This window comes from Podarcis cretensis (assembly GCF_951804945.1).
Source record: "Podarcis cretensis genome assembly, chromosome: 4".
Lineage (NCBI taxonomy): Eukaryota > Metazoa > Chordata > Lepidosauria > Squamata > Lacertidae > Podarcis > Podarcis cretensis.
Genome location: NC_137173.1, coordinates 86,256,963 through 86,270,585, shown reverse-complemented (window position 1 = coordinate 86,270,585; position 13,623 = coordinate 86,256,963). Strand labels below are relative to the sequence as shown.

The window sequence follows — 13,623 nt, the reverse complement described above, 5'->3', positions numbered from 1 at the left end:
TCTTTAGAAGAGACTATTTGAAGAGATCATGAGCCTTTTGAAAGTCAGTTCCTTGAAGATAATACTGCCTCAGTGTTCCTGGAAAATAACAGAATGAGCAAACAGTTCTTGTAAAGCGAATAAATCTTCAGTAAAATTGGTTCCAGACGAAAGGATAACACGGAACTTGAAGTAAACTATAAATTGGTTTAGCTTCTTCAAGGTACCTGCAGACACCCATTCTCAGAAAGAATGCCTCTAGGTTGCTTTTAAGTTGTATTGTGTAATGGGGCGGCTAACAACCATTTGGAGATTTACCGATTAGCTGTAGTGCACCTGCACTGATTCACCAGAGCTATCAACTAAATCATGCAGGTACAAAATTCGCCTCCTGGGCTGCAATTCTATACAAACCTAGTTAGCAGTGCATCTCCTTGGAACTCAGTTAAATGAGTACTTCAGTGGACATGTTAAGAGGATTGCACTGCTAAGCCTCCCCCCTATGCATTAACATCATTTATTTTGAGTTTAAATGATCGGCATGAACTACTGAGCAACCTAGAAGCAGATTCCACTCTTTATACATCTGTCTTCCGTTCCGCAACTGCCCCTTGGCAGGCAGAGTCGCAGTCATACTGTCTCTTAAGTCTGTGGGTAATGTCACATCAGTATCGTAGTTTATGCTTTCTTTCTGTGTCTCTCCCTCCTTTCTTTCTTTCTTTCTGTCTATCTCTCTCTCTTGTGGTGGAAGATCCTCTCACTGTCAGTGACTGTCCTTCCCTACCTGCTGGACTGATCAGTGATCAGCGGCCTGTTACCATTTCATATGTCTGCTGGTACCGAATGCAAAGCCTGTCCGTTTATGATACCCTCCAAAGTGCTGAGGTAACCGAAACAGAAATTAGGAACAGTAAAAGGAGAACAGGCACTTTTGTACTCCAGCATACTCAACACCCTGTCAGGTTTTCAGAATTCAGCTGGTTTCCAAAATGAAATAAAAACAACCTTACCAGTTCACTGCTATAATTGCTGGTGATATGAGGAACATTCTGTTTGTCTGTCCCTTTGGCAAATTCTAGTGGAGACGGCTTATTATGTTATTAAACCAGAAGCAGAATAAAATATATCAGCAATGGTTAATATATTCCACTTGGGTAGCAGAGGCAGTGAATATTTTCAAGTTAAAACGTGTGTTTATCACTCCTTTGTCAGGCCAGGATCCAGCGGGTGATCTCTGTGTGACTTAGAGCAGATTGGCAAAGCTCTCTGGACTCCCAAATCCCTAACTATCGCAACAAGCAAAAGCCCCTCCCAGATTAGGCTATGAAACAAAGAAGGCTTTGGGGCAAGGATGGAGGGAACTAGACCCAAGTTTTTGTCCAGGACTGAGCATGTTCACAGTGGCACCCTGTCCTTAATTCATTGCGCAAGTCCACACAGCCCTGAACATTTTACACACAGCACTGCTTGGTGAACCTTAGGATTCTGAATAAAAACTTCAGTATATCCTACTCACCAAAACAAATTGGATTTTTGCGTCCAACAGAACGCCATCCCTCAAATTAGCTGTCAATGTTTTCCCTCCTTCCCAGAGAGGAAGTTTACAGGTGCTTATGTTTGAAGACTGCCAACTTAACTTGCTCATTCATTACATTCATGAGCCAAAACCCTTATAATTGATGACACCACAGTCCAGGCTCCAGGTTTTTCCTCAAGAGTAAAACTGTTCCAGACCTGCAGTGTGGCGGGGAGCCTATTTCCTAGGGTTATTTCTGTTCATGCATTATATCTGGTGCTTTCAGTTAATTAAAGGATGTGCTTTCATTTTTCCTAGTAATTTTAAACATCTGCGCTTGTGTGCAGGACTTAAATCATTTGTGTAGAGATGCCTGTTCCCCCAACAAGGTTGCTAAATTGGTATAATATTAAAGCTAACACCCTCCCACCCCAGTATAGATATATAGATATAGAACTTCTTCCTGGAATGAGGTAACAGCAGATGATTTCTTTCCTTAGAAAATCAATTTACAAGCAAGCCTCATTTAAAGAATGGTAGGGAATTCTGAATCTGGAACTCTTAATCATGGTAAATGACCAATGGAGAAAAAAGTCAGCCAGTTTCAATTAGAAAAGTATGATTTTACATGAGGCTTGCCTGTTTTTCCATCAGCCTGTTTTTCCACCTGCATATGACTTAACTCAAGTTTGCTGCACTATCTCTCTTCATTTTCAGAACCAACTCTCTGGAAACCTTTTGAGAAAGTTCAAAAACAGCAATGGTTGGCAGAAGCTCTGGGTGGTATTCACCAATTTCTGTATGTTTTTCTACAAATCCCACCAGGTAGGTAACTGATGCTTGGAAGTCAAGAGATGAATATAACTGGTAACTGTTCACACATTACCAAAAAAAAGTTCCTTGCTATGCACTGTTGATTGTCGCAAAGGATGCATTTGCAGAGATAATTGAAGCCTTTGTGAACTTCATGGATACAGACAAAGTTCTTCCGTGCACAGAGAGAAAAGCTGAAAATGCTTAACTAGGATCAGGCTCAACCCTAATATTAAGGAGGCAACTGCTTTAGGCAGAAGATGTTCAGGAGCAGTCTCTGGCCCCCTAATCTGGCCTGCTGCCTCAGGTGTGGTGGTGGATATCATCCTATCACCAATGTCAAAAGAAAGTTTCACTGCCAGTCCAGTCTGGAATGGGGAAGTGTCATCTTGTCCGCCTCCGGTGCAAAATGTATTGCGCTAGACCCTGACTGTGATCAGCTTGGAAGCCGCTACCATATCAGTAGAGGCTTTGACTCAATACACTTTCCCTAGAAATGTGAGGTCAGGGGCACATGGGGGCAAAATAAGACAGAACTATTCTGTAACAGATGGCCCAGCCACTGTCCTCTGCAAAAAGGTCAATTCAACATTTGTTCACTAGGATGGGACCGGAGGGGAATAAAAAAGATCACCATGTTAATTTGAGGCCACTTTCCCATTACTTTGAGCACTTGGGAAAGAAAACATTAGTGTTCAACGTTACTGCTTAGTCCAAAGGCACTTGAAAGGTGCTGCAGTTATTTAAAAACCACTTCAGTGTTTAACTTGGGAATGTGTGCTTATTATTCCATGGTGCAGTTACTGCTTTAAGAGGTCAAACATTGCTTATTTGCATGAAGCAACAACACAAAAACCTTGGGGGGGGGGGTATATTTTTGCTGAAAAGAAAAATGACTGTTGAAATTGGTGCAGACAGGTGTATATAGAAAATCAAGGGAATTAGCACACTCATAGTGGACTGGCCACTGTGGGTGGAGATTGGCAAGGCTTTTGTGTCCATTTGCCCCATTCAGCAAAAGCACTGACAGATTCCCACCTGCGTATGTGCTTTATTTTTTATTTTTAACACTGACTTTTAAATTGCTGTCATACACACACAAACACACACACACACACACACACACGGTGCCTTGGGTGAGGCAAGAAATTACCGTATTTTTTGCACCATAACACTCACTTTTTTCCTCCTAAAAAGTAAGGGGAAATGTCTGTGCGTGTTATGGAGGGAATGCCTACGGGTGGCATGCCTACAGATTTTCCTCCTCTAAAAACTATGTGCGTGTTATGGTCGGGTGCGTGTTATAGAGCGAAAAATACGGTAATCGATAATGGGATGACAAGCTACTTGGGGTAGAGGGAGAGAGGGAAGCAGCCTTCTTGTGAATAGTCCCCACCCCAGACCATGTTTCCACGCAGACTCCCTTCACAGCATCCATCTAGTGCAGTGATGGCCAAACTTAGCCCTCCAGCTGTTTTGGGACTACAATTCCCATCAACCCTGACCACTGGTCCTGTTAACTAGGGATGGTGGGAGTTGTAGTCCCAAAATAGGGCCAAGTTTGGCCATCACTGATCTAGGGGATGGGAGGAGCCAGAAGAATGGGACAGTCACACACACACACACACACACACACCAAAAAACCCACCTGCTGGCCAGAGCTTTGAAGGTCCTATGAGTGACTCATTTCAACTATCTATAGCTTTTGGATTTGCACCCAGATGCCTCGTGTCCCTCCCAGCTGTGAGCCTACCAGGGCCATATATGAGAGGCATTTTCTGTTTAGGTCCCCAAGAGACAGTGAAAATTGTGGGGACACAGTATTCTGGATAAAGAGAAGTGACTTCTGGGGGGATGGTCCGTTTGGTGAATGATTTCTCTTTTCTTTTTAGGACAATCATCCTTTAGCTAGCCTCCCTCTGCTGGGTTACTCTCTTACCATTCCTTCCGAATCTGAGAACATTCATAAAGACTATGTCTTTAAGCTACACTTCAAATCCCATGTGTACTATTTCAGGGCGGAGAGCGAATACACGTTTGAAAGGTATGTCAGTTTTCCGTGAGCTGAAATGTCATTGCTTTTTACTGCAAGGCAGAATTATTTATTCAGCTGCCTTGTTTTACACCTTATGGATGTCCCATGAGCTATAACATAAACACACAACTATTATAAAGTAGTTGTTGTCTTGTGTTATAAATCAGGCACTGCTTGGAGTCGTTTCTTTGTATTTCCCATCAATGAAAAATACAGTGTGGCTTGATCAGCGTGGGCCAGAGGAAAAAAGTTAAGAGAACCAGTGGTCTATGGTATTAAATGTACCGTATTTTTCGCCCTATAGGACGCACTTTTCCCCCTCCAAAAATGAAGGGGAATGCAGGCTTTCGCTGAAGCTTGGAGAGCGAGAGGGGTCGGTGCGCACCAACCCCTCTCGCTCTCCAGGCTTCAGGAAGACATCCGCAGCCTAGGCAGCCCTGCGGGAGTTCCCGCAGGGCTCCCCACGCTGCGGATAGCAGCCTGCCGCCCGGCGCAAAGAGCACCCTGAAGCAGAGCGCCCCGGGCAGACATCAGCCAGCCCCACAAGCTCGGGGGACAGCAGGGAGGCGCAGCGCCGCCATCCCGCTGTTCCTCGACCTGGTTCGGTTTCCCCGACCAGGTTTTGGGGGGGAAATAAAGGGGGGGGGAAATTTTCCTTTATTTCCCCCCCAAAAAACTAGGTGCGTCCTATGGGACGAAAAATACAGTATGTATGTAAGTCCCCACTCCATGCTATAAATAGAGGATGTAGGAATGAGCAGACCAATACAGTGGACGCTCGGGTTGCGAACGTGATCTGTGCAGGATACACAACGTGATCTGCGCACGTTGTGATTCGGCACTTCTGCACATGTGCGACCACCAAAACCCAGAAGTAACCCATTCTGGTACTTCCAGGTTTCAGCAGTCCATAACCTGAAAAAACGCAACCTGAAGCATGTGCAACCCGAAGTATGACTGTATCCCACTGGATTAAAATACTTGAGGTGTGTGTGTGTTGTACAATACAGTGGTACCTCAGGATACATACGCTTCAGGTTACATACGCTTCAGGTGACAGACTCTGCTAACCCAGAAATAGTAGCTCGGGTTAAGAACTTTGCTTCAGGATGAGAACAGAAATCTTGCTCCAGCAGCAGCGGGAGGCCCCATTAAGTACTTAACACGAGGTACCACTGTGTTTCATGTGTTAAAAGGCACACAACCAAATCTTAAGGGGAAATGCACTGTATTAAGTATTCGTTTTTGTTTTTGTATCGCTTAGATGGATGGAGGTGATCCGAAGTGCCACTAGTCCAGCCTCGCGCATCCACGTTTTAAGTCACGAGGAATCCCATGCTTATTGATGACTGAACTCCAAATTGTTCATTCCTTTTAAAGTTCAGTAAAAACATAAATTCGTTTTTTAAAAAACTTGTTTTGGAGCAGCTTTTTGTAATATTGCCTCAAGCAGGGTTGTTTACTATTATCAGCCAAGTGACTGTCTCGTATTTGTCCTTTGGTGTGGTTTTTTTTTTTTTTAGCTTGTGCCAGTATTAAAATATTGTCCTTGGAGTGCCAAAAGACGATTTCCTTGCCTCAAAGATTTGCACCAGAAATAATAGAATTTTTGGAAAGCAAAATGCCTTTTCTTTCAGACAAACCCCTCAAAGTGATTAATTAGTAAACTGCCATTTTTTAAAAGAAATGTATTTCCTATGTATGCATTAACAGCCTTCAAATGTTCATAAGGGGCAGTCTCAAAGCAAGGAGGGGTAATTTTAATTACATTATTCAGTGTTTCTACACATTTTACTTCTAAAAATTAAAGTTACCAAGCAAGGCTGTAGACTGCTCATTTCATCTTACCAGAAGCGGAGAGCATTTGCTTCAAATATGGTCGGAAGGTTCTCTCTACTCTTCCATGGCACAAACTATGTTCCAGTACATAAAATTCTGCAAGGTGAACAGTTTACACGATTAACCTGTGCAATATTTAGAACACTGATGTCCTGTGAAGGTTGAGAAGGGGAATTTGAAAGCTGGTCTAACATGTCAACAGCTGTCTGGTACAAGAATTGTGGCACTAATTTGTGGTTCAGTAAAGACAGTAACAGATGTAATGCCTCGTGAGTTTTGGAAGAATCTTTTTCTCTCATGTGCTATGTTTCCACACCTTTATTTAGAAATGCTACTAGAAACCAATCCACATTTTGTGTATATACATTTGAAAGCAATTAGACACAACATCCTTAAATGTTTTTGCATTTACTATGTTTGAATCAAACGTAGCCCAGCTGGAAAGCGCAACATTTGCCCTTTTCACAATGTGCCAAAACTGTTCAGAATGTAGCTTACTGGAAAAGGGAATGAAGTGTATCAACATCTTAAAGCACCCAATAATTTTAAGGTAATAATCTGTCAAATTTCTCTACCCCTAACTTTAAAAAAAGTATGATGCTGAAATCTTGAAAACAGAAAATTTCATTTTTAAGAAATGCAAAATACATGACTTGCCAGTGGTATTCTGTTAGGGAATAACAAAACCAACCAAGTTTGATCTTGCTATTTACTACTTTCAATCTATACATGCTAATTTAGCATAACTAATAGAGTGACTGTCTTGTAAACATGCCTGCAAGCTATTCAGTCCAGGTTAACTAGGCACCATCTTTCAGTATAACAAAAACAACCAACATACACCCCAGGAGTGCAAAACAAGGGACATCTAGTTGCAATTTGTAATTGTGCTATGCGTGAACCTCTCACCCCTTGTGCTGGGTTTACCACTCCCACCTAATTTAGACAAGTATCGTTTCTTACCTTCTCATATGACAGCAACCTACAGGAACAAACAACCACAAATTAATGTATATTTACCTGTATATAAGTAAAATTCCTGCGCATCACGGCTATAAAGTTTCAAAATTCTCAGACGCACATATAAATGAGCTGCTTTGAATCCCCACTATGCTGTCCCTTCTCTCCCCGTGTTCCTTAAAATACTGGAAACTGTTTTCCTAGATAATGTTGCCCATAAACACACTCACACACCCAAAATTGTTGCGTTTCTTTATTTCTGTGTCATGTAACATACAAGGAGTTGAAGAACAGCTTGATGTGTGACCATAAGCAATTTTTATACAGGCTTATAAATAGAGAACAGCATTACAGAAGAAAATAAAATTTGATAAAAGGATAAGGGGGCTATTCATTGGGTATTTCCTCACAATAGCTAAAAATGAGACCTCCATGTACAGAGACAATAGATACCCAATTACCAGACACTCGGGGGAGGGAGGAGAACGGCTAGTTATCAACAGATTGCTGTGCTTGTGTATTTCCTAAAGGCAGATGGCTTTGGACTAGGTTTTGATCTGATCCAGCCAGGAAATTCTTTTAATTACCTGTAAAAAGAATCCAACACATGCTGAAGGCGGCAGTAACCACCTGGGCAAATTCCTTAGCCAAGTGATTCCTCCTTATTATACGCAACATATCCTTAGCATGTACTTGGTTAATAGATACCCTGGCCTGATATGTTAAGGTCTGCCTTCCTCACCAAAACTGATTTTATACGGAAAGATGTCCAATGTCTGTTTACTGTACCTTTTGCTTATGAACTAAAGATAAACTCCACTTTACTGTAACGGATTCAAACGGGGTAGCTGCCTTAAGCCTGCTGCAGCAAACACAGTACTGTCACATCTCAATTGATTTATTGTGGCGTAAGCTCTCCTGGACCATGTAGGGTACAGCACACGTTTTTGCGTGCCCAAAGGTCACAGGTTCAATCCCTGGCATTTACAGGTAAGACAGGGGAAAAAACAACCTCTGGAACAATGCAATCTGGGGGAGGGAAACGTGGGCCCTCCTGAAGTTGTTGGAAGTGCATAAGCCCCAGCCAGCAGAGCCATTGGTCAGGGATGATATGAGGAGTTGTTCCAAAAACATCCGCAGGACTGCAGGCTCCCCATCCCTGATATAGACAATACTGAGCTAGACAGAGTTAATGATCTGAGTCAGTATAAGGCAACGTCCTATGTTCTTAGTGATGTATGTTTACTGGAAGACTTTCAATTAGGTTTTCCGGGGGGGGGGGATTCCAGAGAATTTTCTGATGCCCTAAATTGATGGAGATCTGCTTTAGTATGTTTAATTTACATTTTGAGTAAAAGGAGATGATTTTTATGTGCTGTATAAATATCACAGTTTTTTCCCCAACAGCCCAAAGTATTAAGTGAAATATTGGGTGGGGGTGGGTGGGGAGTCAATAAAGCAAATGTGTTTAAATGTCATAGTCGAAACAAATTCAAAGGTTTACATAAAATATTCCAATAAAAATTATTTGTGACTTAATAGCATATATCACCTCACATGGTTTAAGTTTTAAGGGAAGGCACTGAAACCTGTCAACGCTAATTTTCTGCACACCCAAAAACTTATGTGTTTATATTATATATGCATGCATTCTCCCAAGGGATCGTACCTAAAATAATAATAATTAATAATAATTTCAACTCTTGATGCTCCATAAGTTAACTAGTTCTGTATCTGTTTATTATGTTACTAATTTTACGGAACAACTTGTTTTTAGAAGTGGAAAATTCTCCGTTTCAAAATATTTCTGGATTTCTTATTTACCAAATTTAAATCCTACGCTGCTTCTTTAAATTGATTACGGCAGTGTTTACTTTATCAGATGCATAAAGGGTCTTCTAGATGCACACAAATACCGAAGAAAAGTTGTAATCAGAATCACCAAAAGGTCACGAAACACGAGAGGCAGATGAAAGTCTGCAGAATCCAAACAGATAAAAGACCCACCACCAGGGCTTTTGCAGACCTGATATCTCTTACATTTGGGCACACGGGTTACATGTATGTGCATCTGCTAACTGATAATCCTACATGCATCTGATCAAGAGGACTCTAGCCAATGAAAGCACGACAACAAATCTTTCAGGTGTCATGGGGCAATCCTTTTTCCAATCTTTTTCCCCACTGTGCATTTGCAACTTCAATTCAGTAGCAAATGTCTATAAAGAAAATGTGGGGCCAATTCAGATGCTACAGCAATGGCAATGGCTACAGCAAGGTGAGGTGTAGGAATAGGTCTCAGCATCTACAGTCCTGCAGCTGCCTTGATCCTTCCTCTTCAAAACGGGTGACAGAAGTGGTAATCATGTTAACCATCATTATGTAGAAAAGCCAAGACAGACATTACCCGCCCCAATCAATAAGCAGAGGTGGGTGTGCTGTGTGGAGGGGACAGCTAGAAGAATAAACCTCCGAACTTCCCCTAAAGGTGTTAACAAAAACGCTCGTGCTGCAAGGTACCAAAAATACAAAACGCTACATGACAAGAACAAAACAAGACCAGATGCAACTCCCAACACGACCAACTATTGGGGGAACCAAAGAGCCCATGGCACCTAATCGGAAAACAGGAGATGTTCACTATTTCACCAGAAGTTCTGTGCACCAACACAACAGCCACCTAACCTCCTACACCCAACTACAAGAGTGCAACGGCAAGAGAAGCAGTTTTCTAACGAAACATGTGAAAAGTGACCCGACCCACACAAACAGGAAGCCTTTCTTGGTTGAAAGACTTGGGTTTATTTTTACAGCTCGCTTAGCGCCCTAATTATACTAAATCTTGGGAAAGTGGGAAATTTCTAGAGTAACTGTGGAAGTGTTTGGTGCTCACTAGCAAGAATATTTTAAGACCGAAACCTCCCCTGGCCAAGGGACGAGAAGCTGTATTAGCTACTCCAGCCTTTCCCATAATGGTGCTCTCTAGAGGTTTTGAAGTGCAACTCCCATCAGCACCAGGAAGCATAAGCCGATGGCCCTGCTGACACCATGCACATCGAAAATGCAGAAAGCATACATTGCAATGTTGCATTTCCCTAGAAGAGCACAATTCTAATACATTGTTTAAAACGTGACACCCATTAACTTAAAAGGCCAAAATAAAAAACATATAGCAAAGTTTGAGAAGTGATTTTGGAACTACAATCCAAATTTGATCATAACCAGAAGAGAATTGCAATTTTACTTTATCTTCTAACAGGAGGGTGAGAGTGAATGTCATGACATCAAACGCAACAGGAGTTGCCCTCCTGCAGCCTCCCACCTGCAAGCAAATTTTGGAGGTGCATAGGAGGAGGAGAAACCCCGCCAAAGCACAGTCCACTGTATAAGCAGGACACCACAACTGGACATCCTCACCCCCACAAATTATTGTTCTGTAACCCTATGCATGTTTACTTGGGAGCAAATCCAACTGAATTCAGTGTGGGATTTGGGTAAACAGGCATACGATTGGGATGCAAATCCCTAAATCTTTCAGCAAGTCTTCAACTAAACACCTCTGTTAAAAGCCATCTTTGTATAAGATCTGCCCAATTATGCAAATATAGTACTGCAAAAAAACCTACCAATTAAAAGAAAAAGGCCACAGTCAAGGTGTCTCTTGAAGTCCAATGCCCAAATCTTCAAAAGAGTTTTCTGCCTCAGTCTCAAACTGTGAATACTCTTTAACAAAGTGAATTGCAATTATTTTTCTTACAGTAACAGATCATTCACAAATAATTTCTAGAAGCTCCATTTGGAAAATGCTGTTAGGTCTTAGGCTCCATGTAGACTGGAAACTGGATCACGTGTGTGAGGAGTTTTCCCACAGGGTACCCTCTTCAGACTAAAAGTTGCCTCTTTTTCACCAGTACTCTGCTCATATGATTCAGGCAGGCTGGTCTCACTTCCAGAAGTTACCTCCTCTCTGTTTTACAAGATTCCCCCCTTCCCTTTGTGCCTCGTGTCACAGCCCACCGCAATCATTAGAGCGCTCCAACCCTCAGAGAAGTCTTTTCAGGGAGCCTTAGGGGCAACCCTATAGCGGAGGAGGAGGTGGCAAAATCAGTTTACATCAGACCAACCATTTTAGCAGGCAGAATATGGTATAAGTGTTGGAAGTGAATTTTCACACCTGGGTCATCTTTAGTCCATATGGCATAGGAAGTTCTCACTCGAGGTGTGATCAGGCATGGTTGGACTCAAAAGGGTATGTTCCGAGTTCAAGTTGGACTTTAACGTGTTTAATATTATCAAGCCTACCCTCCTTTACTTAGGAGCAAGTTCCACTGAAATCAATAGGACTTACTCCTGACTAGACATGGTTGGATTGTGATGTAAGTCATTGTCAGCAACCTATTTTCTTTTGTTAGCCCCTTTTAATAATTCTTGAGAACTACATCTTCACATGTATGGTATTCCATTTGCCTCAAGGAATTTCTTGAAAAGAAATAGTCTCAATGGAATATCTTATCAGGTATTTATACAGCATTTACAAAAAAATATTCCCAATAGGCAAAATGTTGACATTCTACTGATTTCTGCCCATTGTAAAAGAGGCCGAGTTCAGAAGATGAACCACAAAAGATGTAACAAGCAAATATACAGATATTTAACTAAAGTACAGCAGTGAGAATATCTATTTTAAGTTCTGATGAAATTTCAAGTATTCTCCCCCTTAACAATGGATCTTGGATACCAAGTTAAATCAAATGTATCTCTCAACGATCATGATTAAAAGTTTTCATATACATAAGCTTCATATATTTTATATTGTTTTTAAGATCACCATCTTACAAATTGCCATTATCCAGCCAGAATCTCTTAAGTGGTGTTTCAAGAGAGAGAAAAATATTTAGTTGTATGAGATGTTCTGATTTTACAAGGAAGTTTAAAAAAATCAAAAACCCTAATAAAACTGAATTCAGACTTTGGATTGGCACAATTTAGACTGATTAAAAAAAAACCCACTAAAGCAAACAAGTATTAGAGAACCTCAAACCAAGTGATTCAGGAAACTGAAATAATCAATGTCGTACCATGATTAGAAACCCAACTCTAGATTAATAAAAAGAATAACACCGTGTAACAAAACTAGAGCAAACTTTGCATCTGAGGTACAAACCAGATTTTTTTATAGCACAGCTTTTTGACCTACAAATACAAGGTCAAATCAAACCTCTTGTCACATGGTTCGAAAATGTCATATAACAAAAGACAAGCCAATAATCAGTTGTAACCTGCCAAAATATTTACCTCACTAGCATCATCTACAGAGAACTTGGCCATTTGTACAGAGGGATTCTATATGCACACTGAGCAAGTTTTGAGTAAAAAAAGTGACTATATACAAATCTGTACACAGAGCCAATGGTATGTTTTCCAATTCACAGATTCATCGACTTAAAGCAGTTGTCTTCAACTTGTTCAGGTCCGAGATCCATCTTAAATCCCAACCTAAAATATGATACCCACTTAGTCCCCACCCCACCCCTTTATTTCATCTCCCAATCTTATGCATTTTGTTAAAATAAGACCCTGAAAGAAAACAGTGGCCGTACCATTGGGGCGCCCACTTTTAGACTGAGACATAAATCGCTTCTGAATCTGGATCGCTGAGTTGAAGACCAATGACTTAAAGCAAGATACCTGAGATTTCACAATAGCTTTAGTTTCCTAACTGCAATCCTAAATATACATCTCAGAAATTTAAAAAGATACCTCCTTTGAATATGTGCATTATTGTTTTTTTCTTTAAAAAAAAACTATACACAGCTGAAAAACAATGCCCTTGCTATGTTGTCCATTTGTGTTGCTGCACCTTCAGGAATGTCCACATACTGGAGAGCTCGCCACTGAAAGCAACAGTGGCAGACCAGCATTTGAGGAGGTGCCTATAGGAGCCACATCGAACAAGCAAATGCCACGAAACAATACTTTAGTGGGATGATGTGCTTCCTCCTCCAGTTACTGAATACCTGGGGGGGGGGGGGGAGAAATGGTGTCATGAAAGCAAAACCGGTGATCAAGCTATTTTGTGATGGCAGTTTAGATGATGCTTTTCAAGCCTATGGCTCTAGAGATGGAGGCAATCTCGGAAGATTCCAAAATCCATCCAAAAGAAACCCAAGTTTGGGAAACGCTCTCTAAAAAGTGCCCAGTTGGTCCTCCCCTGCCCCTCATATGCTCTGGTAATTTTACTCTCTTTGCAATTTGCTATGCTCTCATAAGACATTTGCTCAAATCCAGAGTTTGTGGATGTCTTAAAACCTGCCACTACAGTGGAACCTCGGTTGTCGAACGTAATTTGTTCCGGAAGACCGTTCGACTTCCGAAACGTTTTGACAACCAAGGCACAATTGCAGGTGGGCAAATTCCATTGGAGGAGGGGAATGGAGCAACCCGCCTCGGAAGCCGTTCAACTTCCAAGGCACGTTCAAAA

The 13,623-nt window shown here is 41.5% G+C and overlaps 2 protein-coding genes across 7 annotated transcripts in view; one reads left to right on the top strand and one right to left on the bottom strand.

Moving 5' to 3' along the window:
- FARP1 (FERM, ARH/RhoGEF and pleckstrin domain protein 1) overlaps window positions 1–7,382 on the top strand; it is a 187,293-nt gene extending 179,911 nt beyond the window's left edge. For all 6 annotated transcript variants that reach the window (XM_079972517.1, XM_079972520.1, XM_079972519.1 and 3 more), the window contains exons 25-27: window positions 2,213–2,320; window positions 4,201–4,352; window positions 5,608–7,382. In XM_079972517.1, coding sequence (XP_079828643.1) covers window positions 2,213–2,320; window positions 4,201–4,352; window positions 5,608–5,689 — 342 coding nt within the window. In that variant the 3' untranslated portion in view covers window positions 5,690–7,382. The remainder of the gene's footprint in view (window positions 1–2,212; window positions 2,321–4,200; window positions 4,353–5,607) is intronic.
- The window catches only part of STK24 (serine/threonine kinase 24), a 43,726-nt gene continuing 37,485 nt past the window's right edge, over window positions 7,383–13,623 (bottom strand). Inside the window, exon 11 of the mRNA XM_079972881.1 lies at window positions 7,383–13,159. Within this exon, the coding sequence (XP_079829007.1) occupies window positions 13,120–13,159 (40 nt within the window). The 3' untranslated portion in view covers window positions 7,383–13,119. The remainder of the gene's footprint in view (window positions 13,160–13,623) is intronic.